Genomic DNA, 23,288 nt, shown 5'->3' with positions numbered 1-23,288 from the left:
GTTAACAAAGTTTAAGAGCGCTTAACCAAGACTAAAATCAAAGGGAAGATAAATGATGTACCCCCGCCCCCGCACAACAGGTAGAAGGTTACTGTCCTTAATATTTGAAGCATTCTTTTAATTAGAAAAAAGAGAAACACTACAGGAATAAACCAAAAAGATGAACAATGCACATTATATATGACAAAGAGGATTTATCCTACTAATAACCAAAAAAATGCAAATCATAACAACAAGAAGATCATCTATAAAGCCCATTATGGACAAAGACTAAAATAAGAAATAATGACCATGCTTATATCCAGGCTCATCATTTAATGGGTACGTTAAACACTACAAGTTTTTGTATGTCAATCATACCTCAGTAAAGTGGTCTAAAAAAAAAAGGAAGAAAGAAAGAAAAGAAATAATGGCCAGATCTCGTAGGGAAGTGAGAATTAGGTCTTCTCTAACAGAATGGCAATCTGGAAAACAGATCACCGTTTTGGACCTACATGGCCTCTCATCAAACAATGCCTTCTAGAAATTATCCTGATGAAATAATGGAGCAGCTATAATTATAAATATCTATTTGCAATAAATATGAGCATATACATATGTTCAATATACTGTTGTTTATAAAAACAAAAAGTTGGAAGTAACCTAATATTTTTTTATTGAGGTGTATAGTTGGGGTACCATATTATATAAATTTCAGGTGTACAATATAGTGATTCAGAATTTTCAAAGGTTATATTCCATTTCTAGTTTTACATATTTACTTATAAAATATTGGCTTTATTCCCTGTGCTGTACAATATATCCTTGTAGCTTATTTATTTTACACATAGTAGTTTGTACCTGTTAGCCCCCTACCCCTCTATTGCCCCTCCCCCCTTCCCTCTTCTTGGCAATCAACATCCCTCACCAGAGTGATGCATTTGTTACAATCAATGAAACTACATTGACACATTATAGTCACCCAAACCCATAACTTACATTAGAGTTCATTCTTGGTGTTGTACATTCTGTGGTTTTTGACAAATACATAATGTCATGTATCCACCATCATAGTATCACACGGAGCATTTTCTCTGCCCTCAAAATCCTCTGCTCTCCACCTGTTCACCAGCCCCCAACTCCTGACAACCACTGGTCTTTTTACTGTCTTCATAGTTTTGTGTTTTCCAGAATATCATTTAGTTAGAATCATACAGTATATATATTTTTTTCAGATTGGCTTCTTCCATTTGGTAATATGCATTTTATTATTATTTTTTTTTTGGTTGGGAAGGTAATCAGGTTTACTTCTTTATTTATTCTTAGAGGAAGTACTGAGGAATGAACCCAGGATCTCATCATGTATGCTAAGCATGCGTTCTACCACTTGAGCTGTACCTTCCCCCCAAATTAATTAAATTTTTTGGGGGGTAACTTATTTTATTTATTTATTTTTAGTGGAGGTACCAGGAATTGAACCCAGGACCTCATGCATGCTAAGCATACACTCTACCACTTGAGCTATACCCTCCACCCTAGTAATATACATTTAAGCTTCTTATGTGTCTTTTCATAGCTTGATGGCTCATTGCTTCTTCAAAAAATTTTTTTATTGATGCATAGATCTTGCTCTGCTGCCAACCATTGAAGCAGATGGCTAAACACTTCTTCAATCAAAGTAGCAAATAATCCTTCCTGGATACCTGCTGACCATCCTAGAAGGGCCCTGCAGGGCACAGTCCTTAGCAGGGGACAGTCTCAGGCTGAGTGGAGAGGGTGCAAACAGGAGCCCCAGGGTGCCTGTGAGGCGCTTAGTGGGGGGCCGACAGGCTACGTGAACTTCTTGAAAGATGCTTTGCATCCACCCCATTCGTTCCTGCCTTAATCTCTTTGACAGAAGTCGCCGGCACTGGAATAAATCAGGAAACAAGAGACAGCTAGTCCCTGCCTTCATGGAGCTCACAGTCTCATGGGGAAAACAGATTTAAGAAAAGACAATTTCCTCTGACTGGGAATGTTTAATCAAGCTCTAGGCTCCCCTTGTAGGTGACAGGACACACGGAGGGTAAAGGTGAATGTGGGGCAGTCTATAAGGTGACTTGCCTGGACTGTTAAAAAAAAAAATCAATATAAGGGAAAAAAGGCCAAGGTTTGAGACTGAAGAGATACAACAATCAGTTGCAAAAGTGACCCTTGACTGAGTCCCAGATTGAAAGAAAGTGATAAAAAGGCATTTTAGGACAAATGGGACATCTGAATGTAATAGATGGTGCCATGGAATTTCTGTTCGTTTTCTTAGGTGTGATAATGGTGCTTATGTAAGAGAACATTCTTGTTTTTCCAAGATGCCTGCTAAAGTATTCAGAGACGTGTTTGCAATTTACTTTCTGAAGCTGACAACAAAAAAAGAGACTGTATGCTTTGAAAAATACAGATACATGGAAAGAGTGGGAGGGAAAAGTAAGGCAACTTGGCAAGACGCTGACAACTGGCAAATCCTATGGTGTGTGATATTCACTGTCCTACTTTTTAACTTTGCAAAGGATAAACTATTTAATTATCTGTAACTGATCAGCCACAAGGAGGTCCACAAAGGTGACCCACAGGGTACACCGCAGCCAGGGCAAGAGGCCCCAACTCCCAGGAAGCAGAGAGTTCCCTGAGGATGGGGCAGTTCAGCCAAAGCCTGAACTAGGGGAAGATGCTGAGAAACCTGGAAATCTCCAGACGGGGCCAGCCTATGTGGCAGGAACGGATGGCAGGGAGGCAGTTGGAAGAGGTGGGGCTGGGCTGGGCTGGCTTTGGGCTGAGGAAGGAGTGTGGACTTCATCCTGGGGGATCTGGCGGGGGCCACCTGCACCCCCTTCTGATAACCTCTCTCAGGAAGTGCTCCTGATCCCACCCTACAGGATGGTGAGGGGGTGCCCATAGCTAAGCCAACCAGAGCCAGACCGGAAAGCGAGCAGACGGTCAGTGCGTCAACTTGAGCAAGGCTCTTGGAAGCTCAGGTTTGGAGACCAAAGCTCTCAGGGAGAGGAGAAATGCTATCCTGGGGTGTGCCTGTCTGTGTCTGTGTCCAGCTGTCCCCAAGGCCTTCGGTGGCCCTTTCAGGATGGTTGTTTTTGAGCCCTTCTGAGTGGGTCACTGTCACTTGCAATCTGAGTTGTGGCTAACCCATCAGGGAAAGGGTTTCAGCAGAGGAGCACCCTGGCTAGAAAGGAGTTGGGTGTTGGAGGCTGGGGACCAGTGTCGATCACCACCAGTCATAACTAAGAATGAATAAACACAACTTATAGTTAAATGAAAATAAAAGCATGAGCTTTAAGTAATGGTCCATTAACCAAGAGGTGTAGACCTACAATTCCACTTATACCAGGTTCAAGACCAGGCCAAATTACTGTCTGATGACAGGGGCCAGAGCAGCAATGGCTGAAGAGGGTGGGGAGAGGGATGGAAACATCCATCTTCAGCATTTCTGGGGTGTATGACCTTACAGAGCTCATTGTTATGTGTCAGCTTAAAAAAAAGGGGGGGGGATCAGGCAAGTGGCTGGTGACTCCCAACACAGAAAGTAAAAAGTTAAAAAAGAAAAAAAAAAGGCTTCAACAGTCCCTGAACCAACTGAACACTTCCTTGATCCTGTCTAGAGACTTCTCCCTCCAAAGATTGCCCTGACGTCCATGGCTTTTCTCCTTGAACCCATGGCAGGCAAGCTTGGAAAGGTGGTGAGGATGGGGCTGGAGTGACGATGGGAGCCCATGCTGCAGGGAGAGGGCCACAGGCCGAGCCCAGAGCAAGAAAAGGACGCAATGTGGCAGTGGGGACAGAGAGCTGCCTCAGAGAAACACTCAGGAAGTATTCCCTCCCCTTCAATATTCACAAGTGTGGAAAAGGTGGGTGTAATCCTTTAAATGTTTGTTAGGAATCACCCATGAAGTCATCAGTTCCCGGGCTTTTCTGTGTTGGAAGTCGGGGTGGGACTGATAACTGAGTCAATCTTCTTACTCATTGTAGGTCTGTTCATATTCTCTATTTCTTCTTGGGTCAGTTTCGGCAACTTACCTATTTGTAGGAATTAGTCCATTTCATGTAAGTTACCTACTTTGTTGGTGCACAACTGCATATAGCATTCTCCTATCCTTTTTATTTCTGTAAGGTTAGTGGTAATTTCCCAAGTTTCACTTCTGATTTTAGTCATTTGTGTCTTATTTTCCCCTTAGTCAATCTAGCTAGTCTTGTTCATCCTGTTGCTTTTCAAGGAAACAACTTTTACTTATGTTGATTCTCTATTGTTTTTCCATTCTCTCTGCTTTAATTATTTCCTTTCTCCTGCTAGCTTTAGATTTAGCTTGTCTCATTCCCACTGGTGCCTTCAGTTGTAAAGTTAGGTTAATTTGAATTCTTTTTAAATGTAGATGTTTACACCGCATCTTAAATTTTGGTGTTTTTGTACCTTGTAATTTAATTTGTGGTTTCTTCAGCTGTTAAAGAGGGTTGTTCACTTTTCACTGATTTGTGAGTTTTCCTGTTTCCCTTCTGTTATTATCTAGCTTTGTTCCACTGTGGTTAGGAAAGGTACTTTGTATGATCTCAATCTTTTTTTATTGTTTTTTTTGGGGGGGGTGAGGTAATTAGGTTTGTTTATTGTAATTATTTTTTAATAGAGGTACTGGGGATTGAAACTGGGACCTCGTGTATGCTATGCACACATTCTACCACTGAGCTATACCCTCCCCGCCGCAATCCTTTTAATTCATTGAGACTCATTTTGTGGCCTAACATGTGGTCTCTGCTGGATGTCCCCGAGCACTTGAAAAGAACACGTGTCCTGCTGTTGTTGGGTGGCCTGTTCTGTGTCAGGTCTAGTTGCCTTTCTGCTTTTTAAGTTGCGGATTTTTGGCACATACATAAGAACACACTACATACGAAGCATCAGGTGAAAACTCAGGAAGCCGCCATGCCCTCGAGGATCAAGAATATCAGAGACATCATCACTTTCCCCAGATGCACCCGTATCGTCCCCACAGGGAGCATCGTGGCCACTGTGTTGACTACCTCATTTTCCTTCGTAATTGTTAACGTGTATGAATCTCATGAAATACATACTTTATGCTACACTTTATAAAAATGGCACCACATTGCATGACCTCCCACACCTTGCTTTTTCCTGTACTCTGAGTCCTCGGTGGCGTTGGGGCTGGGGTCCCTGACGTTGCAGCAGTCGCCCCTCAGACCCTAACCCACCCTTCTGTGGGTGGGGTTTTGAGTAGCTCAGACTTTGGCTCATTCCCATCTCCTGATTTCTCCCCACTCCGCCCAGCAGCTAGAATGTAACAGGCCAAGGGCACAGAGAGCCCAGTCAGACCAGTGTGGGACAGCACTCCCAGCTATGCCTAACACCCCCCTGAAAGGAGGGCCCACCTGGTGGGCTGTGCTGGCCGTCCCTTAATCCCACCAGGCCACTCATACCTGGGCTGTCCCTCTGCCCCCTGCAGCACTGGGGCGCACTGTTGCTCCCTCAGCTTCCCCCCCGACTTGCTCCCTGGGCCAGAAAAGCTGGAAAGACACTTCCCACACCACTCGCGGCACCCTGTGGGGCAGGTCTCTGGGGGTGTCCCCTCTCCTCCCCCATGGGGTTCATAAGCCTCTTCTGCCAGACAGGAAGGCCCTCAGGGCCACGAAGTGGGCCCACCTGGAAAGCCGGCGCACAAATGAACCAGTGTTGAGCCAGTCAGGCATTCAGTCCCCGCCCCTCCTGAGGCCCTTGGCCCCACAGCTGGCTCCCTGCCGCAGGCAAACCCACGCAGTGACGTGGTGGCAGATGTGTCTACCAGCCCTAGTGACACTTCACGAAAGAGCTCTCTAGCCAAAGCCAACTTGGAAAATTCCAGGGACGAGGAAATTTACCACGGGGCGGGAAACAGCTGGGCCTTGGCTTGGAACAGGGCGCCCCGCCCGGGGTGGGGGGTGACGCAGGTGAACAGGAAGGAGGGACTGGCCAAGCCCACCACGAGGGAGTCCTTTAATAGAGACAGGCAGACAGGGGACACGACTAGGCCCTGCACCGAGGAGAGCGGCAGCTCCTCCTCCCCCACCTGGCATGGCCCCAGGGTGGACACAGGGAGATGGTTTAAAAAACACAGCGGGACCAATTCTTCACTTTCACAGAAAAGGGGAAGTTGGGGGAGCAGCCGCTGGAGAGTCTGCACGTGGAGCGGTGTCTGAGCCCCGTCCCCAGGCAGTGGGGCTTGCTGCCCCCTGCACTCCGGCGCTGGCAGGAGCCCCAGCCCAGAGACCCTGGCTGCACGGACGGACCAGCCACCTACATCTGTTAGTGTTCCTACACTATGTACACTGTTGTGCTTTAAAGCCCCCACCCCAGCCTCAGCCCGAAGCCTCAGGTGGGCAGATGGACCCCACTTGCCACAGCACACAGCGGGTGGGGTGAGATCAGGCTGCAGGACAGAGCGGCCCTGCTCCCCGCCGGCCAGGGCCCAGGGGCCACTGAAATAGAAACGTCAACGCTGGACAAGATGCAGGCCGGTGGGAACAGGCAGGGGCGGGGGAATCCGGGGCGAGGCTGAGAGGTCAGGGGCGCCAGCTGTGTCAGGGACCAGGGGGGGCTGGCCGGGCACGGGCCGGGTGTGGGCGGGGGCAGGGTCAGGCAGCTCAGCACAAACAGTTCTGCCGGCTACCCGGGCCAGTGCGTGCCCCTGCCGGGGGCCCCCTCCCTCCCCGCGCAGGGCTTCCTCCAGCTCCGGGGGGCCCAGGCTCCAGGAGTGCGCGTGGGGAGGGCCGCTGGTGTCAGGTGGGCTGGGCTGAGGGGCAGGTGTGTGACATCTGTGGGCATGTCCCCGCCAGCCGGGGGTGACCAGGATCAGTTGTTCTCGAAGAGAGAGAGCAGGTCGTCGTTGTTGTTTGTGGGGAGGTCGGGTGGGCCCAAGTAGGTCAGCAGCTCGTCGGGGTTGGTCAGTTCCGGGAGCAGCTGAGGACAGAACAAACCTATCAGCAGCTCTGGCCTCACGCCCGCCACACCCCGGGGGGCTGTCCTGCCACGGCCTCCCAGCGGGGTCCCCAGTCTCAGCAGGGATCTGCAGCACCCCCACCCCAACCCTGACATAGGCTGGCACTGGAGTCCCTCAGTGTGCTCTGCACAGGGGCTCTCCCTGCAGAAGGCTGCTCTGTGCCCAGGAATCACTCATGACAAGTCATCCAAGGACAACACAGGGCACAAGCAGGGACCACGAGGGGAGCCCAATGTGAACAGGGCAGATGGAGGAGGTGGCATCACCGTCCCTGGGATTTTCTGCTCTAAGCTGTTCTTTTTCCCTTTTTTCACACTGAGCTTTGTATTTTGTTTCTCATGGTTGAGGAACAGTCACCTGCTTTTATGCGCTGATTCTGGCTCACACACCACCTGGGAGTCAGAAAGGTCGAATCAGACCCCAGTGCTGGTGTCGTCAGCTGCAAGCCATCTTTTTAGGGACTCTATGCGTGCCACTGTGGCACTCAGGTCGCCAGACACAGTCACCCCACCCTACTCTGGACACCTGACACTTGTCAACAGGAGAGCTGACGTTACCTGACCAGCTGTCCCTGCATCTGGAAGTCACTGAGGTGTCAGTGTCCTCCCTTCTACGAAGCACGTGGACCCTGGGGACGACGGATAAACCACCCCCAGCCCCGGCTCCCAAGCCCTCCCCAGCATGGGGCCCAGTACTCACATCCAGGGCTGGTTCTGGGGCCTCCCCTGCCCCAGACATGGGGGGGCCCATTATGCCTGTGGTAGCACTGAAGGCCAGCTCGCCGATGGGACCCGAGTTCACTGGGCCCAGGGGCTGCCGGGACGCGGGGGGAGGGTTCGGATGGTGCAGCTGGGGCCCTGGGGGGCCGCCAAGGTTGGGAGCGTGCAGCCCTGGTGGCCCGGGGTTATGGGCCGGGTCCAGGTGACCTGCTGGTGCCATCTGAGAAAGGAGAGAAGAATCTAGTACAATGGCCCAAGGGCTCCCTGGGGGGACAGATTCCCAACCCTTGGCTTGGCACTGACCTGGCCTGGGAGGCAGGCGGCAGACTTCTCTGGCGTCAGGATGCTGCTGGGAATGTCGGATTGATAGGAGGCTGGAGGTGGCCCTGGGGTGAACTCAGTAAGGGTCGGGGTGCTGGGCGTGGTGGGCGGGAAGGAGTCGGGGAAGGTCCCTGGCCCCAGGAAGCTGGAACCTGAGAGAGGAGAGCGAGGTCCTGGGTGAGGACAGGGGCTCACGCTGGTAGAGCACCAGGAGGGCGGGCCAGCCACAGCGTGGGCAGGACTCACAGCGCTCACCCAGGTAATGAGCTGGGTTTTATGGAAGTCACTATTCAGAATAGGGCACTTTTTCTCATTGCTGCTGGGGAACTGGCCTCATGACACTGCCAGGAGGCTATGAGGGGACAGGAATGGGACCCACCACACCCAGACGCTCCTGCTGGGTCAGATGGAGCAGGTCCATGGAAGTGTGCCAGCAATAGACCTTTGCTCCAAACTGCTGGGGAGGGTGGGTGCACCCACAGCTGGGGGCCCTGCCGCCCACCCCCAGGAGCTAGACCGAGGATGCCCCTATGCTGCCAGGTCCCTAACCAGGCCCCAGGCTCGTGGTCCTTGAAGTGACGCATTCACAGGTGACAGGCAGGTTGGAGAGGACGACCCACCTGTTTCCAGGCTGAGTCCCCACTGTACTCACCCTGGCTGGGGTAATCGCCGGGGGCAGGAGCTGAGGGGGGCTGCAGGGGGGCGAAGGGAGTGGCACTGGGGCCCAGGGCAGCGATCATCTCCATCACGCTGGGCATGAGCACGTGGGCGGGGCTGACGGTGCGGCAGCGCTTCAGCACCGGCCCGTCTGGCTCCTCCTTGACGTGCACGTCAGGCTTCACAGGCACTGGCTTCCAGCTGCACGTGGGGTCAATGGTGATCTCCTCATAGTCGGAGCTGGGCGGGGACATGTGAGCGCCGGTCACTGCCTGGCCTGCTGCCTCTCCTGGCCTGGGGCCCGGGGCCACGTTTAGGCAGACCTTCCACTCCAGTGCTCGTGGCCACCCGGCACCTTCCACGTGCCTTGTGGGGTGCCACACCCAGGTCGCACATGGACTCTGTCCATGGCCTGGAGTTGAGCCTGCTCCCTGGGTGAGCCACGAGGGGGGTCTCCCCACCTGTCCCAGGGCTGCCCTCTGCTGGCCAAAGACGCTGGGGGCGCAGGAAAGGAGACTTACTTCTGAATGTAAATGAGGATGCCCAGCATGTACTGGTCCACCTCCAGGCCCTCCAGCAACGCTGTCTTGCTGTAAACAAAGGCGACACATCTCAGAGGCCTGGCCCAACCTGGCCACAGGCCCTGCCACTTCTCGGCTCCCAGTGTGAGGTCACCCTGCACGAGGTGACCCTGTGTGAGATAATCCTGGCAGGCGACTGTATAGAGGAGGTGACCCTGTGTGAGGTCTCTGCCCTGAGCCACACCATCCCCAGTCTGTGCTGTGATGCCCCACACCTGGCCTGGATGTTTCTCAGTGCTACTGGAAAGAAACGCCTGTGACTGGCCCTGAGGAAGTGCCTGCCGCCCGCCCCCTTCCGAGCTGTGGGGACCGTCTCTGACACACTCACTTGCACACGGGGCACCTCCAGGTCCCTCGCTCACAGTTGAGCTGTAGATACGACTCTAGGTCGAAGCACTGTGGAGAGGGGGAGAAGGGAAGAGGCCGCTGCACACACTGGGGCTGGGCCAACCCGGCCCCACCCTGCGAGCCAGCCCTGCGGTTAAATGTGGGACTTATTTACTGCCTGTCTGAGAAGCCACGTGTACCACGCTTTCCCTGCAGTGTCGTCCTAACAAACTGAGACTGGGGACGGCCTTCGCAGCCCTCACTGGGACTGGAACGCCATGTGGCCGAAGCAGGAAGAACTGGGCAGCTGTGCTGACAGAGAATGACCTCCAGGAAGTGGTGTAGAAGGAAAAAAGTATGGTGCAGAGCAATGCGTACCATTTCCGTAACCAAAAGGTGGGGGTGAGGTGTGTGCACGTACTAACCCACCTGCAGAGCGTTTGTGCAGAGACAGAAATGAAGGCGTTACTGGGAGCAGGAAGAAGGCTGTGCCCTGCCTCCTGGACACTCTATAAAATCGGAGCCCCGTGAATGCAGTAAAGTGGTCGTTATACTTCGAATAATATTCAAGAAACAAAAGCCCAGTCTGGGGGGAGACCATGGGGAAGCCAGGCCACCTGCCCACTGGCTGGCCTGTCCCATCACCCACCGGCCGAGGCTCAGAGCTCACATCTGCTAAAAACAGTTAAATGACCGAAGTCCGGGCAAAGCTCTGCAGTGAACACCCACCTGTATGTGGCGACAGTCGTGACCTCGGGCAGGGAGCTGGATTCTGCGGAAGGTGATGGGGCACTTGAGTGACACCTTAATGGCCGTCTGCTCCACCCCGTCCTCTCCGTTGGGCCCAGGGGTGCCAGGGATGGTGCCGCTGCTGAAGTTCCGCTTTACTAAGATCAAAAGGGGAAAGGAGGACTTGAGTACAGGGCTGCTGAGCAGGACCCTGTTGCTGCTGGCTCAACAGCTCTGAGGGACCATTTGGAGTTGACTGTCGCCCCCCGTGCAGAGCTGCTACCCCGCAGGAGATGGTCTTATCTGACCTGGGGACATGCCAGGTGCAGCAGTGGCCCCGGCAGAGGCAGAAGCTGGCTGCCCGGGGGCCGAGGAAGGCAAGGGCCACTCACTCTTGGTGATGCAGTGCTCAGCAGGCAGGAGGCGCTTCTTGAGGAGACCCTGCAGCACCGAGCGGACGGAGGGCCGGTGCACCAGCTGCAGCACGAAGAGGTGGGACTGCAACGGGAGGCTCTGGTCAGGGGGATGCAGGCCACAGAGGTGCAGCACGCGCGGGCCTGGCGCCTCGGCAGCCGGGAACTGTTCTCTCATTGCTAATGCACAGGGAGGCCGCCTGCTGCCCCTCCCCGGGGAGCCCAGGGGACCGTGCCCAAGCCTATCTGTAAAGCCACTATCTGTAAAGCCCACTGTGTCTGCACCCGTGTTCAATCACGGCCTCCCTGGCAAAACGCAGAGAGGCCCCTGAATGCACCCTGCCTACAGCATCCACCGTGACTGACTTACGCTGGTCCAAGTGAAGACATTCCAAGCCGCAGAAATGCATCAGAGCTGCCCCGCCTCAGCTCCCTCCCACCCAGGCTGAGCAGTGCTGCCCATCTAAGTGCATTCTGCCTCCTCCAGTCCCAGATCCTGGGGCCTGCTGGAATCCAGGTGACTCCTAACAGGGACCCAGGGGCAGCCGGGGACTCCATGAGCATCCTCCAGGAAAGACGCAGGCTCGGTCAGTTTCTCTGACATAATTAACACGAGCATCAAATTGAGTTAACAGAACCTAACCGGAAAGCAGTGAGGGCGTTTTTAACCGGGACCTTTTTCTTAAATGGCCAGGAGAACGGATTGGACAGGGAACTACGGGAGGGAAGGAGGAAAGCCGACGCTCTTCTGTTCAGCGAGGACACCCCGATCACGGCCCGCGGAGGGTACTCACGCAGCAGCAGGCCGTGACGGTGATCTGGATGGTGTTGCGGCCCGGCTGGCACACGTGCTTCAGGTATAAGGGCTTGTGGGAGGTCTTGTTGTCACCACGCTCAATGGTGAGCGGGGTGGCGTTGACGCTGACCTGCACCGAGGCCGGCCAGTTGGTGTTCATCTGCCGGTCCTCATGGTGGTAGCACTTGAACTGCAGCTCCAGGTCAGGCCTCAGCATCAGGGTCTTGTAGACAGAGTCGCGGAGCTGGAAGGCGTGGTTGCTCACGGCCAGGTTGTGCTGCAGGCGGAAGGGCTCGAGGACCACCCCGTCCCGCACGGGGAAGGTCAGCCGCAGCTCATCACAGGGGCCGCTGCCTGGAAGCAGGCCACACAGGTGTGACCAGGCCACCTGCCAGGCCGGGTGGTGTGCCCCCACCCCATCGCAGGGACCGCGGCCCCCTCCTCCTCCTTCACAGGACTGGGGTTTGGGCAGCATCTCTCCTGGGACCCTAGGCTCAGCCTTCACCTCCCAGAGGAACAGGATCCTGGTGTCCTGTCATCTGTCTTGTCTCAGTCACCTGGCCCAGTGATCCCAAAATTATGACTAGAGAATATGCCTCCAACCCAAAAAGAAGGTGCTGCTGGTGCTGTCAGAGGGGCTAAGAGCCATGAACAGGCCACCTGCCATCACCCCAGTGCTCAGGGTAGGGTTTTAGGGCTCGAACTGCTCTTGCAGTGGTCCCCTGCGAAGGAGTTCTTAACCAGAAGTGGGCTTCAGAGGGCCCGTAAGTCCCCAGAACATTTGGCGCACGCTAGTATTTTTCTAGAGAGAAGAGCCATACCTCAAACAGGTTTGCAAAGAGGTCCATGACGAGAACATAAAGGTGAGGGTCCCCCACCCCCAACTTCCCCACAGGACTCTCTGGAGCCCTCCCACCTGTCCCGGGAGCAGATGACACTCACCAGGGGGTGACGGGTGCAAGCTGCTCACGCTGGGCTTGAGGTCGGGCAGGAAGGGAGATTTGACCTCCTGGCTGGTGGACATGTAGGGGACGCTGCTGCCAGGGGTCATGGGCGGCGTGGGGCTCCCTGGCAGTGGGGAGCTGGGGTAGCCGGGGATGGAACGAGCAGGCTGTGGGGTCGAGCAAACAGTCAAGGTGGAATGGTGTTGAGGTGGGGTTTGTTCTTGGAGCACCCACTGGGAGTCCTCAGACCAGAAATAGGCAGGGGGCAAGCTCAGGGGGGCCTGGTTGGGCGCCCACAGGTAGCGGGCGCCCACAATTCCTCCTGCCTGGGGACCCTCTCTCCACACACCCACCCTGTGAGCCTCCCACCTGCTTGCCCATCTGCCCAGCCGCCCATATGCCCAACTCAGGCTGGGCTGACTGCAGCTGACGCTGCCCCCGTTGAAGCTGGCCCCCTGCCCATTGAACTGGTCTGCAGGCTGCGGGAGAGAAAACTGCATGTGCCTGAGGCTGCCACCGACCCTGAGCCAGGCCCCTGAACGTGACCGTAGGGGAGGGCTGGAGACAGAGGGCCCACCACACACGCGGGTCCTGGCCTTTATTTTCTTCGTTATATACTTTGTGTGTTTTCCTAATAACCTACAGGGTGTACATACTGATTTCATAATTGTAAAAAGTACCACTACAGAAAAAGGGCTGACCCCAAATATCAGAGGGGCTTACAGGGAAGCCACAGAGAGGCTGAAAGGACTAACGTACACACACGTCCCCTCCCGTCCAGTGGCACCTGTTGTTCAGACCCCTCCCTCTACACACTCCTGACAGGCCCGTCCCCTCGCTGTGCTCCTCTGCAGCAAGCAGAGGGAACGGGGACACTTTTCCATAAAAGACGCTCAGGTGGTGCCTGCCTGCTGCTCCCTTTGCCAAATTTCCACTTAGATACACAAATCTCACAGAGGGTTCTTTCAGACCTGGATACCCCTCTTGAGAGCCACCTATACTGGTCAGGACCCCTGTGAAGCTCCTGGTTGCCTGGTCACCTGAGCACACGCGGGCCCCCTCCCCAGCCAGCCCAGCCCGCCTCAAGGTCCATCTGTACCCCACAGCTCTTGGTGTGGGTCCGGCAGAGGAGAAGCTGGCCCTACCTTGTAGTGCAGTCCTGCGGGGCCCGATGTGGGCAGGGACTGGCCCCCGCCCTGCTGCAGGGGAAGCCTGTGCCCAGGGTAGGAGGAGGGGGCAGGGGGCTGGCCAGGGCCAGGTGCATACTGGGTGGCGCTGGGCCCATACTGGCCTCCTTGCAGGTACTGCTGCCCGGGATACACCTGAAAGAGAAAAGAGACAAAATGCCCAGGAGAATGGGTGTCGGGGAAGCCGGTTCCCAGGGAGGGACAGTGGTGCCCACCCCACCCCGTCAGGCCCAGCCTGTTTCTCTCACACACAGTGGCTCTGATGGTGCTCAGGGTGACGAGGCCTGGCCACTCACCTCACTGGAGTAGGCTCTCTTGACGCCCTGTCGGGGGAGTGCCTGGGCCTGGGGAGGCCCAGGGTACCCATGCTGGGGCAGGCGCTGCCCTGCATACAGGGGCGCCATGCCCACTGCCCGGGTGGGGTTCATGCCCATGGGGCTCATGCCGGAGGGGCCCATCAGCCCTCCCACGCTGGCAGGGTTCATGCTGCTGGGGACGCTGGGCCCCCGGGGACCTCCGTGCTGCAGGAACTGGCTGTTAAAAGACTGTCCAGCCCCGATCTGGGAAGAGAGAGGAATCATCCAGGCTGTACCCACTACTGTGGGCGCCAACCCTGTGCCTGCCCCTTGCAAACAGGCTGTCCCCATCCCAGGGCTCCCCTCAGCTCCTCACTCCTGCCCCACCCATGTCCCTCTCACCCGCCTCATCGTCACCAGCCCCGGCACACTGCCTGCATGTCTGGGGTCCTCCACCCTGGCTGCCTGACTAGCCCCTGCCTTCTGGGCCAGCGCATAGGGGCCCACACAGGAGGAGCTGCCGGGCCTCACCGCTCCGTACTGGCTCAGCTCCTGGCTCTGCTTCTCCTGGAGGGCGGCCACAGTGGCCGTGGCCGTGGCGGTGGCCGTGGCGGCGGCGGCAGCCACAGCTGCCGCCGCCGCCGCTTGCGTGAAGTCAGTGGAGGGCCGAGCGGCATGTGAGGGGAGGCCCAGGCCCGCCGGCCCTCCCGGGCCGCCTGCATACCTGTAAGAGACACGGACGGCTCGGCACAGAACACTTCCCGCCGTCAGCTGGGGGGCACCCAGCACCCATGGGGAGCCCACTCTTTCCCGGACACTCTCTCATTAGGCGTGGGAGCCAGCAGGAGCAGGGATGCCAAGTTCAACAAATCGGTATCACACAGTTCCGGGGACCCACCAAGTTAGAAGCACTGTCCTCAGAAATCTCCGAGCACACCTGCCAGGCGAGGAGGGTCCTGCTTACCCGGTGGTGAAGCTGGGGCCCCCGGGGTAGCCCCCACGGCTGTACACCCCTTGCTGCACGTAGCCCTTGTTGGCACCACCCTCACCGAACGCCTGCTGCCCGAGGCACTGCGGGGAGTTCAGGGCCGAGCTGCCACCTGCCACGCCGGGCATCATGGAGCTGCCGGGGGGGCTCCCCGCTGGGCCCATGGGGTTCCCCAAAACCTATAAGGAAGCAAGAATCACTAAAGGAAACCATCCAACTTGCTTCATGCAGTACTTCTAATGCGCTGGAAAGGAGAGGCCTGGCAGGTGAGGAGGTGGAGGTGGGGGCAGAGGGGAGGGGGAGGGAGGAGAGCGGAGGGGAGGGGTGGTACGACAGGTGGGAGCAGCTGCTCACAGGTGGCTGTGTGGAAGCCAGGTGCAGACAGGCGATCCCACGCCATACGTGGAAGAACCAGTCCCTGAGGAGGTGGGAGACTCAGGAAGGCCTGGCTCCACTTCTCCGAGATCTGAGGTGGGCTCTGGCGGCTCTCAGGGTGTGGGCTCACCTGGCTCTGTGCCGCGTTGCCGACTCCCCACACGGTTGTGACCACAGACAGCGATCCTGCTGGCTGACTGGCACTTTGTTGCCAAGGCACCGCCTCATAAGCGAATGGACCATCACTGCAAGGAGAGAGGCGGGTAGGGAGCCTGGGTCAGGAGGCCAAGGGGCCAAGAACCCCACCTGGGAAGAACTGAAAGCTGGGAGCAGAGGAGTCCCACTCCACCACCCACCCGTGTGCTGGGACCTGAGAGGGGAGGGCAGCAGGAGCCTCCACTCACCCGTGTGGCGCGGGGGGCAGGGCAGGTTTCATGGGGTTCATGGGGTTCATTGGCTTGGGAGCAGCCTAAAGGCCAGGTCTGTGGGTGGAAGGAAGCAGCCCTCACCGGTGCTTACGTGGGACTCAGTTTCTCTGGCTGCTGGGACAAGAGGGAAGGAAGTCAGTGGAGATGCAGCTGGGAGACCCCTGTCAGCAGGGCAGAGTAGGGCGAAGTGGGTCCGAGCACCAAGCCCAGCCCTTCCTCTGCTCCAACTGATGGAGGGTAGAGCAGGGTGAGACTGGGATCTGGGAGCCCACTCAGGGGGGTCAGGGCAGCCTTGCATTGGCTCCGCTCTGCACTGCCCACCCTGGCAAACCTCTGCCCTCCCTACCCCGGAAACCCAGCCCAGAAGCCAGCATTAACCCTCCCTGGCCAGGCTCCCTAACTCCCCTCCAGGGCCCCAGCCCCTGGAATGGCTCTGGAAGCAGGCTTTCTGATTCCAAATTCTTTCCACATTCCCCCTCCCCCACACGAAGGCCTTGCTATCCATAAAAGCCAGGGAACATCCAGGACCCGATTGCCAGAACCGCTCCCGGAAGGCCCTGTGGGTGGAGAGAGAGGCCAGAGGCAGCAGAGGAAGATGGAGGGCCAGCCAGGAGGCATCACCTGCTGGGGGTTGGGGATTGCCCACCACGGGGAGGGACCTGTGGATGCCAGGGGCCCTCATGGTCAGCCATCCTCCAGCCTGGCCTGAGGGAGAGGTTTGTGGGACACCTGCTGGAACCAGGTGTGGGACCAGCAGCCCATCCCTGGCCGCCCTTCTCCCCGGCCGCCGCCCAGGGCAGCAGAAGGGCAGCGTGTGCTCACTCCCTTGAGGCCAAGGGGGGCTGCCTGGGAATGACATGGGCACAGGGCCAAGGCAGGCAGACCTGACCCCCCTAGATCGCAGTGACACCCATGCTGAGTTCCCAACAAGGCAGGGACGCACACACAGCGCAGTGAATGGGCAGAGGGTTGACAGGCACCCATGGACAAGGCAAGGGGCCAACGGGGACACAGGAGCAGTGGCCAGCAGACACTCATGGAACCTGTGTGCCAATGCTGGGGTAGGGGGCAGGTCCTCCTACTATGTAGGGCTGGCTCTCTCCCACTCAGCATCTCAGAAAAACGAGCAAGGAAGAGGCTAGCTGCTCCTGCAGGATGCCAATGCCCTCAGACACCCCCAAAAGCAAGCCCTTCGCCAACCAGGCCTGGGCCCTTGCTGGCACCCCAACCCCAATCCCCAGCAAGGCCACCTCCCACGCCCACCTCCACCCAGCCTAAGCACAGAGGCATGCTGGCTGTGGTTCTCAGGAGGTCTCCCAGAAGGCCCCACTTTGCATCTCTGTGTCAAGGTTCCACTCTAGAGCACACTGCCTTTTAGGGGCTGCAAGGCCTCACACACAGACACACCGCCTGAGGCAAGCTAACCTCTGGTGGAACCCTGCTCCAACGTACGGAGTGCCTCCCTCTGGCCCAGGAGCACAAGCGGCCCAAGGCTCACATTCCTGAGTACTGACCGGGGAGCTCAGGGTCAGGGCAGCCCAAGGGAGACAGGGTTATCATCACGTTCTCTGCAAACACAGTCCTGAAGGCACACGGGGCACATGTCCTTCCCCAGAGCCCCAGAGCAGCTAAGAGGTACAATGGGGACTGTGACTTGGGCCCAAGGCCTCCCACAGAGCACTGGGGTAAGCGCTTCCCAGAGGAGTCCCAGAATTGCAGCAGAGCCAGGGCTGGGAGGCAGGGTGACCACTCACACAAGAGGAAGAGGGAGGCAGCTGGCATGCCTGTCCACCTCACACCTGGCCCTGTTCCCCTTCCCAACCCCCTCCCGGAGGAGTCAGGCCCTGGAACTCCTCTCCTTCCCCAGACCAGGTGCCAACCAGGAAGCAGAGGCCAGTAAAAGCAGAAAGCTGGTGGCTCCAGAAGGCTCAGGGGCACCTGGGCTCTGCGCCCCTGGATTCAGGCCTGGGAGCCAGAATCACCCAGCCAGGCAAAGGAAGGCTGGTTGTCCCCAGTCCCCACTGACCGACTCCAGGATGGTGACACTGGGGTGGGGGGTGGAGTGCCAACAGCCAGAAACTTCCCCCAGACCTGCTGGGTGGGGCCTGGAGCAACACGCAGTGTTTTCAGGACTTGGAATACAGGTGGGCTAATCCAGACTGTGGTGTCAGCAGAGGGACAGACACACAGGTCAATGGAACAGACCAGAGAACCCAGGACAGACCCATACAAATAATTGGCCCAACTGCATTTTGACAAAGGAGCAAAAACTATGCTCTAGAAGAACAGCATTTTCAACAAGTGTTGCTGGAGCAACTGGACACCCAAAGGCAAAAACAAACAAACAAAAACCTGAACTTCACATCTGATACAGAAATTAACTCAAAGTGGGCCACAGAGGCAAATGGACAGCACAAAACCTTAAGGCCTTTCTTAGATTTGACTCCAAAAGCATGACCCATAAAAGGGAAAATGGAAAGCTTTTGCTCTGTCAAAGGGCTGTGAAGAGGAGGAAAAGCCAAAAGCTACAGACTGGGAGGAACATTTGCAAGCCTCGTATCTGACAAAGGACTAGTACCAAGGATATATAAAAAATTCTCAAAACACTAAAGTTAAAAAAAAAAATCAGAAAACAGGCAAAAGACACTTCACGAAAGAGGATGTACAGATGGCAAATAAGCACATGAAAAGATGTTCAACATAACTGGCCCCCAGAGAAATGCAAATTCAAGCCACACCAAGGTATCGCTCACACACCTCTCAGAATGGCTAAAATAAAAAATAGTGACACCAGCAAATGCTGGCGAGGAGAAACTGGATCTCTCATGGTTGGTGGGCGAATAAAATGGTGCGGCCACTCTGGAGAAAGGTTTAGCTGTTTCTTATAAAACTGAGCATGCATGGTAGCAACCGCTACCTGAACACTCATCTCAGAGAGGTGGAAACTGATGCTCTCGTAAAAATCTGTACGTGAATGTTCACAGCAGCTTTACTCCCAATAGCCAAAGAAAGGAAACCCAGATGTCCTTCCACGGTGAAGAGTTTAACCAACCGTGAGCCTAGAGGCATGAAGAGGAAGATCTAATGATACAGGCACCAACCTGCAGGAATCTCCGGGGACTCATGCTGTGTGGAAAAAGCCGATCCCCAGAGATTACACACTGTAAGATTCCCTTTATGTAACATTCCTGAAATGACGAAATTATAGAAATGGAGAGCACCCTGGCAGCTGCCAGGGGTTAAATGTGGGGAGGAGGGAAGCTGGTGTGAATATAAGGCGGCAGGGATGGAAATAACTGTATCTCAACTGTACTGATGTAGCATCCTCCTGTGATGTTGTGCTACAGTTTTGCAAGATGTTACCAGTCGGGAAACTGGGTAAAGGAGACAGAGTTCTCTGTGTTATGTCTTATAATAACTGCATATGAATCTACAATTCTCTCAAAATGAGAATTTATTTAAAATGCAACTACCACCAGTTCTCTGTGTGGGCACCCCACACTGATGCCCAGGGCAATTCTTTCCCACCCCAAAGTTGGTCGGGTTGGCCAGGCCCACTGTGCTGTCCCAGAAGGAAGGGACAGGGAAGACAAGCCCCCCGGCCCGGGTCGGAGCTCCAGGGCAGGCGGCATTCCATTCACACCTGCAGCTTCTCCAACTCCAGCACACCAGAGTCACCAGGAGGGCTGGGGACAAGATGGCTCAGACCCACACTGAGTTAGGAAGATGGGGTGGAGCCTCAGACTTGCATTTCTAACAAGCTTGCAGGTAACGCTGCTGCTGCTGCTGCTACTGGGACCAGCCTGAGAGGCTCAGAGAGCGGGGGAGGGGAACAGGGCAGGTGCAGGGCAGGTGCAGGGCAGGAGCCTCTACAGAGGCTGCTGGTCTGGGGCCCAGGACAGCCTCCTACATCACATGGGCTTGGGGAATTCCACCCCCATGAGTTCTCTGCTGTGGACAAGACCACAGACATTTCCAGTTCCCCCTGAGCTCACTGAGCGGGGGCAGTGACTTCCTGACTTCCTGCCAAACTCCTGAGCTAAGTCAGTCTGGTCTCTCTCTTGAGAAGCCCCAAACTCTCCAGGTCAGGGACCCCATGACCCTCTGCTACTGACAAAGGGAGAGGTATGTTGTGAGTGTAGGACCCTCCTTCCACCTCCTGGCCTTAGAGGCAGAGCTAAGAAGGAGGCTGGGCGTGTGTGCATGGCCAGTACCAGCCTCTGGAGGCTTTCTGTCAGCTTGGGGCTCTCCTGTACACCAACTCTCGCTGAAAGCCAGGACCTCGGCAGAAACGCTCTGGCACAAGGTCAGTCTAGAAGGTCACATGGCTTTCTGGGGGTCAGATCATGCTTTCTTCTGGAAAGAGAGCTACAGACAACTCACTACCCAGATGCCCCCCTTCCCCAGGCATTCAGAACATCTGCACCCCAGTTTCCAAAGGCAGATGTAAACATGGGTCAATCCTCTTCTACCTTCACCCCATGCCCCCTGCCTAGTCACCCAGGAGCAGCAGGCCCCACGACAAGCCACCTGACCCCAGGAAGGCAGCCCTATTCCACAGTCACAGAGCAGGGACTCCCCAGGCCTCCCCCAGGAGCAGGGAACCCACTGTTACCACAGTTCCAGTGACAGAGGAACTCCAACCAGAGGGACATGAGTCAAACAGGCTCAGAGAAGGGAGAATGACAGCTGAAGCAGAGGAAGAGGACACAAAGGTGGGGGCTCACGTGCTCAAGTGGCTGAAGTCCTGCCCCTTTACCTGGAGACCACACACTGACTGGCTTAAGTGTTCAGAGTGCATCCAAAATGACCAGGAGTGAGCATTTCTGAATGGCCCAGGTGTGGCACATTTCAGAGAATGGCCGAAAGGTTTTTCTATTCTGGGCCTCCATTCACAACAGGTACCAGGTACGATGGGTATGTGATGGCCACTCTAGGACTGAGTTGAGGGGAGGACATGTGACCACCTTTAAGTCATCAGCCCTGGCTCCCAGCCTAAACCCAAGTGCTAGTGGACACTCCATAGGGAGGCCTGGCTGCCGTTAGAGACAGATCCAACGATCAGGAGTCCTCCCCAGGCATATCCTACCGGTCCTGTTCAATTGCTCTGAACCTGTCATTCCTCATTGCACCTTCCTCTTCGAAGCCTGGAACCACCCCCTGGGCATGACAAGTCCCCAAGGCCAGTACCCACTGGGTGAGGTTGAGATTCCTTCACTTAGCCTGTTACCTCTCTCAAGCTTCATCAAATGAGGCCCTCTGGCTCTAGTATGATAGGATTTGGCAGGTGAGTCTTATAGATTGAGTCACATGCTCTGTGTATGTCCCTGTGAAATCTTCTGAGATAATACAAACGACTTAGACATCACCATGGATATTCTGCAACTATCAGGGGGCAGGATGTGGGAGAGCAGGTCGAGGGAAGCAGGTTGTGGGAGAGCAGGTCGAGGGAAGCAGGTCAGGGGGGAAAAGGCAAGCAGGACATGGGGAGAGGAGCTGGCCAGGGGGAGGGAGGGTCCGGAGCAGGACTGGGGGAGCAGGGTAGCGGGGTGGGGGTGGGGGACAAGGCAGCGGGGAGCACGGGGTGAGCAAGGGCAAGGCACTCCAGGGGGGCAGGACACGCTCCCGCCTGAGCTTCAGTATGCCCCCATTTGAAAAAGGGTAGCTCCATCAAAACCACGGCTGAGGACTGAAAGGTCAGGGTCGCCAGCCCCGGAACATACCTCCGCGGGTCCCACATCCCCGTGTCGGTGGCGCGAATGGCCCGGAGCGGCCCGAAAGGTGAGCCCTCTGGCCACAGCGCGAATTTGGAGGCAGCAGGACCAGCTTGGGTGAGGGCCCGGGTCAGCCTCCTGCTCAGACCCCTCGAGCGCTCCGCCGGATTCCGGCCAGCCCCAACAAAGGCTCAGGTGAGGGGTGGCCTCGGCGCGCACCGGGCCAGCCGGCCCAGGACCACGACGCACGCGCGGCAGGTGCGGCAGGTGGGCGGCAGGGCCGGCTCCAACCCCGCCAGGGCCCCGCCGAGGCGCCGCAGCTTGGGGGCCGGGGACGCCGCACCTGCCGCCGCCCGCACCTGCCGCACCTGCCGCCCCCGCTGTCCGCACCTGCCCGCCCGGCCTGCTCACCTCCGCAAAGCCTGGCCCGGCCCCTCGCCGCCGCGGCCCCGGGTCCGCGTCGCTCCATGCGCTCAGCCCGCCCTCAGCGCCGCCCGCCGCCCGGGGGCCGCCGCCGCCCGCGCCATCGCGCCGCCGCCCGCTCCGAGGGCACAATGGAGCCGCCGCGCCGCTCATGCATATGCATGACGCCGCGCGCCGGCCCCGCCCCCAGGCCAGAGCAGTGGAGCCCCGAGCCAGCGCTCAGGCGGGGGTGGCCGCGGGCCTGCGCAGGCCAGGGCGGCAGGCCCGGCAGGGGCGGGGGCGAGGGCGGGGCGAGACGGGGCGGGGAGGGAGGGCGAGCCGGGGGCGACCTGCGCTCCCCGCCCCCTCCACACCTTTCTAAATACGGCGTCCGCGGAGTCCCAGGTTCTTCCTCCTCTCTGGGCCGGGGCGGGACGGAGGGGGCGGGGCTGCAAGTGGGCGGGGCCAGGAGGATGAGTGGAGCCAGGAAGGACGGAAGGTGGGGCCTGGGGAGGGCGTGGTCGGGGCTCGGGGCGGGGCCTGGGCGGAGGCGGGGCACGCGGAGGTGACCCGGTGTCCGTGGGCTGCTTCTGGGAGGGGTCTTGTAGGGAAAACACGGGGAACCGAACAAGTCACTTTCATCCCTGCTCTTTCCTCTTCCGAGAGGACCACCCTGTTGAAACAGTCTCAAAGTCGCTCTTGAGCTCTAGCCAGATGAGGCAGCCTCCTCTGATCAGCTAGCATCTTCAAATGCTATTATCAGCCTTTAAGTCATTCTCGACTTTTTTTCTACCCTTCTTTTGGAAATACCACATTCCCCCGATTACCCACAATTTTTTTTACTGTGGTAAAATACACATAACAAAGTTTACCATCTTAACCAATTTTAAGTGTACAGCCCTGTGGCATCAAGCACATTTCGCATCTCCATAGCTTTTTCATCTCCTAAAACTGACACTCTGTGCTCATTAAACAGTAATTCCCATACTCCTCCCACCCACATTCTACTTTCTTGCTCTGAATTTGACTCTTCTGCAGACCTGATGGAAGTGGAATCAAATAGTACCTGTCCTTTTGGGACTGGCTTATGTCCTGAAGGTTCATCCACAGTTGCAGCCTGTGTCAGAATTTCCTTCCTTTTTAAGGCTGAATAATATTCCATTGTATGCATATAGCACATTTTGTTTATCCATTCATCTGTCAATGGATGCCTCACAATTAACTTTAAATATTGCTGAAATATCTTCCTTCAAGGCTATTTGAGCCCTGTGCTGTTTCTTCTGAGAACCATTAAAATTACTTCACTGAACAAACATGATGGGCCTGCTGTTTGCCAGGCGTTGGTCTGGTCTCTGAACACTGGTCTGTCCCCAGTGACCGCAGTAGTAAGTCCTCTCTGCCCCCAGT

At 56.3% G+C, this 23,288-nt stretch overlaps 1 protein-coding gene across 7 annotated transcripts; it reads right to left on the bottom strand.

The window, feature by feature from the left end:
* Window positions 1-5,986: 5,986 nt before the first annotated feature.
* On the bottom strand, window positions 5,987-22,317 carry ZMIZ2 (zinc finger MIZ-type containing 2). 7 transcript variants are annotated; one of them, XM_064487750.1, is made up of 18 exons: window positions 21,891-22,023; window positions 15,742-15,876; window positions 15,468-15,582; window positions 14,939-15,141; window positions 14,506-14,698; window positions 13,975-14,238; window positions 13,637-13,813; window positions 12,893-12,970; window positions 12,490-12,658; window positions 11,546-11,901; window positions 10,731-10,836; window positions 10,339-10,496; window positions 9,611-9,678; window positions 9,223-9,291; window positions 8,697-8,941; window positions 8,027-8,196; window positions 7,704-7,943; window positions 5,987-6,964 (listed from the first exon to the last, which is right to left on the bottom strand). In XM_064487750.1, the coding sequence occupies exons 2-18, from the start codon at window positions 15,789-15,791 to the stop codon at window positions 6,857-6,859; spliced, it is 2,769 nt and encodes a 922-aa protein (XP_064343820.1). In that variant the 5' UTR covers window positions 15,792-15,876; window positions 21,891-22,023; the 3' UTR covers window positions 5,987-6,856. The 7 variants fall into 7 exon arrangements, with proteins under 7 accessions (XP_064343820.1, XP_064343816.1, XP_064343814.1 ...); XM_064487746.1 differs by lacking the exons at window positions 12,893-12,970; window positions 21,891-22,023 and adding an exon at window positions 22,256-22,317; XM_064487744.1 differs by lacking the exon at window positions 12,893-12,970.
* Window positions 22,318-23,288: the final 971 nt, after the last annotated feature.

This window comes from Camelus dromedarius, chromosome 7 (assembly GCF_036321535.1).
Source record: "Camelus dromedarius isolate mCamDro1 chromosome 7, mCamDro1.pat, whole genome shotgun sequence".
NCBI classification, from domain to species: domain Eukaryota; kingdom Metazoa; phylum Chordata; class Mammalia; order Artiodactyla; family Camelidae; genus Camelus; species Camelus dromedarius.
Note: the sequence above shows the minus strand (reverse complement) of the source record. Positions and strands in the feature narration are given on the sequence as shown.